The sequence below is a fragment of the Sinocyclocheilus rhinocerous genome, unplaced genomic scaffold (assembly GCF_001515625.1).
Source record: "Sinocyclocheilus rhinocerous isolate Xijiao unplaced genomic scaffold, SAMN03320098_v1.1 scaffold2256, whole genome shotgun sequence".
In the NCBI taxonomy this organism is placed as follows: Eukaryota; Metazoa; Chordata; class Actinopteri; order Cypriniformes; family Cyprinidae; genus Sinocyclocheilus; species Sinocyclocheilus rhinocerous.
Genome location: NW_015657297.1, coordinates 44602 through 49638, shown reverse-complemented (window position 1 = coordinate 49638; position 5037 = coordinate 44602). Strand labels below are relative to the sequence as shown.

Genomic DNA, 5037 nt, shown 5'->3' with positions numbered 1-5037 from the left:
GGAGTGAGGACGAGGTGTGGCGGAGAGGACCCGGGAGAGAGGGGTTACACATAGTGTAAGTGAATTGAGACACAGTCGTTCACATTTCACTGATGAATGTAACTGTAGTTCCCTCTGCTGGTCAAAGGATCATACATGATTAAAGAAGGTCGAATTATGTTATTTGCTTGTTGTTGTTTTGATATACAGTTTGGAGAAAAAAGAATGGTCAAACAAGTTAGCTTAAGTTATAATTCAAAGGACTGTAGCCCATTGCAAATACTGTTCCATGTATTCTTAAAAGATCATGACTTTTAAGCAAGTTAGATATAAGAAATAAAAGTAATAAACAATGTCGTATTTTAGGCCCAAATGTTAATAGAATGACAACAGAAAGACTGACTGAAGTAATCAGATCAGTCACCTTTCCTGGTTATTGATTATTTAAACTTTAGTAGTTTCCCTGCGTTCAGTGTATGAATGATCAACTTTAACAACTCGACTAGAGGTCATTTTCTTTCATCTCAAATATGTGCCACTAAAAATGATGGTAAAAGCAGCATATCTACAGCAGTAAACCTGTTTTTCAGTGTTGGATCTGCTGTAAGTAGGACACACACTGGAAACACATCAAATGCATACTAACAAACAGGGACGTGTACAGACATTTGGAGGGACAGGGGTTCAAGTGGAAAAAAAGGGCACTTCTCATATTTATTTACATTTTTTTTCTAAACAAAACGTTAAATATATTAGGGGTGTGCGATATTGACAAAAAAAATATATATCAATATTTTCTGAGATTTGATCAATAAATATAATTACTATGAGTAAAATAATAGTATTAGTAATAGTGTTATTGTTCTGATATCTTAAGGACTGCCGTGGACAGCTGACTCCTAAAGTTTTTGATATTCTTCATATTCTGTGTGGTGATCAGTTCACAGCAGTGATAGAAGTTAATCTTTTCCAATAAGTTTAAATAGATTTTTACCCTTTTATGGGCATTTTTTTTACCTTTATACAGCCATTTTTTTTCTAAAAGTGTGCATCATCTTTTCAGTCAAATTCTTAAATTGAATCAGTCAAGTAGAATAATAAGTCATTTGGGCTGTTACCAAGCAAATGAAATCAGTATTGACAAAATTAATCTTTGCAACGCAGAGGAAACACAGAAGCTGCGTTAGAAGTAGCCAGTAGGTGGCAGCAAGTCACTGTTAATAAGTGAGTCATTGCGACTGAACCGAATCGTTTAAACGGTTGATTCATTCAGGAACAAAACAGCGGCATGTTGCTCAGAGACGCAAATTGGAATTATATTTATTGGCGAAATAGAGCAAAAACAGTCAATATTGTGTCTAAAACGTAAGTGTTTTAATGTGAAATTCTTGTTTATTGAACTGCTGTATAAAACCAATATCACAATTGTAATCATGCTGCTTTTGGTGGAAAAAACGTCAGTCGTCGCGTGATACTGATTAACTATATGAAATAATATAATTATATACATTTCTGCCCCCATATCTTGAATTTTGTGATCATTCTAAATGCATTTTAGTAAACTGAATCATGCAGTGAAAGAACGTGGACTGGTCTAACCTATTAGACTTCATATTGCCTTAGCTAAACTTTAGCTAACTTACTTGGTAGCTCTCTCATGAGTCATGGATGTTAGCAAGACAAATTAACTATAATTGCCTTTTGTCTTTTGGATAATTAGCTGTAAATTCGGGGCACAGGTAGCTTATGGTGCATTCAAGTCATGTCGGATAGATCGTATTTACGAGTTGAACGCACATGAACGCCACCACAAAGTCGTTATTATGAGTGGGAAACTCGAAATTTTCTTTAAGCCCCGAGTTTCCGAGTTGGGGGCGTGTCAATGAGAAACATGGCGGAATCGATGGATGCAAGGTCTGTAGTTGACGGTAAATTTTTGTTTAAATTGATAGTTTAGTTGTCCTATAAACTTAAACTGGTCATGTTCTTGTTACGCAGCTAGTTTATGAAATCCAAGTAAAAAAATTCTATCGTTTTTGCACCTATAGGTGAAAAATCTTTTGATTTGCCATGTTGCATGTTTTAAAAATATTAAAAACGCAAAACACACCTGATGCAAATTCTTTGCTCTTCATTTTCTATAAGCAGAGCCTGTTGTATTTTCTTGTAATTTATTAAAAGAAATAATAATCCCCATCTTGTGGGGACTAAACTGACTTGAACGCATCTGACGTAGACCCGACCTGATATTTAGATTTTTTATTTGTTTGACAGGGAAAGCTGTGCGCAAACAGAAACACACACACACACACACACACACACACGTGCACACATATACACATTTTCATTTATAAAAAAAAAAAAACACTCCCCAGAAAAAAGGGCACTTTCTCTCGAGGAAGAAAAAGGGCAGGTGCTCAAGCCCCCTTTGATGTATATGTGTGCACGTGCCTGCTAACAAATATCCTTAAACTTTAACACATATCTGAAAAAATGTGTGCAGCTGTGTTGGCCATTTATGGCAGCAATGCTGTGTTATCTTGTGAAAAACTGCTGGTTTTGTGTGATCCTTCAGCTAATCCCTGCTGAAAAACAAAACAAAAAAACAACAATAGACACCATCACAAAATTTGTAATGATTTTACTGGTTATAATGGCACTTGTATTGGTTTTAATGGAAACTGTAATGAACCTTGTTGGTTTCTATTGGTGGCTTGTTAAAACTAATACATCCTAATGGAATATGTCCCAAAACACACTACAGAAAACTATTTTTTAATGTTTTAATGGTTAAAAGTTGATGGTTTGTAATGTTTGTAATGGTATTTGAAGTGGAAACCATTAGACTGCTTTCTTTCTTTCTTTCTTTCTTTTAATGGTCTCTCTGACTGTATCTCAGGCTTCCCGCCTATGAAACATTTGACTATTAAGCTTTTAAAACGTATTTAATCTTCTGGCAACGCTTCATCAAACCAATATCAAATGAAGAAGAGCATTTTTAACTCTTTAATGTGCGTTCTTCTATAGCTTGATCTGGTACAAAGCTAGCAGTCCACAGTAAAACCGAAGGACTTTTATTTTGAAAGGCAGTTCTGTCATTGGCGCTCATGGCTTCACATGCGCGAGTAGGAGGGCGCAAAATATTTTGGGGCCTAACGTTAGAAATAAACAAGTAAGTGTGAATTTGTAATACAATTTAAATTTTAACAACTAAGGCGTTAACTGCTTTTAATAATGAAAGGTTTACATCAATGTTACCCATACTCTCACTTCCACAAAGTTGCTAGTTCGTTAGCCTCCGGATGTGAGTTAGCATAATAACATATAAAGTAATCAGTTCATTTGGACGCAATCTAACAATGTATTTGAATTGAAAAGGCTTATAAAATAAGCATTTTTGGACGTCTTGTGGTATAATTCGCACAGGTTAATGTCATATATAAATTGTGCATGAGAACTGATGTTTAGACCATGTAAACAAAACTCTCAAAATCTTTTTACTTAACAATTCGTTGCTGTGGATGTTTTAATATAGTAAAAGTTACACCTATGACATATTAATTTTAAAATTAATAGCTAGTTAACTATTTGATGTGCATGATTGCAGACGTGTGATGGTTACTGAGGTATTGATTTGCTGATCTGAATAAGCAGTTCATATGTAGAAGTGTAATTTGAATGAATGAGTTCTCAAGCTTTGCAGTCTCATGAAAACTCTGTATGTTGTGTATATTTTCCCATGCAAATCCTGCCGTGCTTCGATCGTGGAAACCCTGAATCTAATGCAGTGCATTTCTAGGCCATACTCTTGTTGTAGGTAATAATTGTTGCTGTTGTTTTGTCTTTCAGCTGACTGTCATATGCTGCTCTTGAACCCGAGAGAGAGAAACCTCACACACTGACGTATAGAGACGGGCCGCAGAATGCCGCCTGTGTCTGGACTGGACACTGGTCCGGTTGAAGAAAGCTCCGGGGGTCTTAAACGTTCAGACTGCCTTTGTCCAGTCTGTCTGGACATATTCCTGGAGCCCGTCACTTTGCCCTGCATGCACACCTTCTGCAAACCCTGCTTTCTGGAAACCGTGGACAAATCCAACATGTGCTGTCCGCTTTGCCGAAAACGCGTGTCCACTTGGGCGCGACTCAACAGCCGCAACAAGACCTTGGTGAATGTGGAGCTGTGGAGACGCATACAGGATGCTTTCCCCACTCAGTGTGAGCGGAGAGTGCAGGGAATCGAGGACGACGATGATGCTGGTACAGAGCGTAGCTTGATTGAAGCAATATGTGCTGATTTTAAGTTTCACTTTCGTGCATTTTGCATTGATTTTAATTACTTGTGCAATCTTTTTTTCCACAGTAACGATTCCGAGACCTCGCGTGTGTCAGCCGGGAGAGGTGAGGAAAGAGTATGAGGATCAGATCAGTAAGGTGAGAGATTCAGGACGGTTAAAATGCATTGGATTTTTAGCCAGTGAAAGGGCAGTTGCACCTAACTGAATGCACACTATTACAGAGTGATTTTATATCACTGTATTTCTGAAGGAAACCGACTGTCTTCAGAAAATTGGATGTCATTTTCATTTAATCTTGCATGTAATGTCTGATAAAGCAGTGTTTTTTTGAGCGGAACGCTGCTTTGTGTACAGCCGTTACCGGGGAAACCTTGATCTCTACCATAGACTGTATAAAAACATGGACGTAGTGTCCGTGACGTCACCCGTAGGGTTCCGAAGAGAGTTTTTGAAGCTCAAAAGTGGGCGGAGGCGGCCGTCGCCATCTTGGCAGCACGTCACCGCGCGTCACTCCCGGATAATCGAAGATGGGCAAAGAGGCGGGAGCTGGTTGTTGAAACCACGCCCACCTAGCTCGACGGTGGTGACAGCAGCGGCAATCCACCTGTCACTCAAGTGGCCACGCCCTTAATTATGCAGAACTTTAAGGCTTAATATAATTTAAACGGATGAGTTATAAAAAAATTCACCCCCCTCACAGTTGTCATGAAGGGCAAAATTAGCTATATAGACCAAAACCACTTTTTGTACCAGACTGTAAACA

General features: G+C 38.1%; 1 protein-coding gene across 2 annotated transcripts in view; it reads left to right on the top strand.

The window, feature by feature from the left end:
- Positions 1–3051: 3051 nt before the first annotated feature.
- Positions 3052–5037, top strand: part of rnf168 (ring finger protein 168) — a 6497-nt gene continuing 4511 nt past the window's right edge. The window contains exons 1-3 of one of the 2 annotated variants that reach the window (XM_016528789.1): positions 3052–3151; positions 3829–4236; positions 4340–4410. In XM_016528789.1, coding sequence (XP_016384275.1) covers positions 3903–4236; positions 4340–4410 — 405 coding nt within the window. In that variant the 5' untranslated portion in view covers positions 3052–3151; positions 3829–3902. The other variant, XM_016528790.1, reaches the window with a different exon arrangement.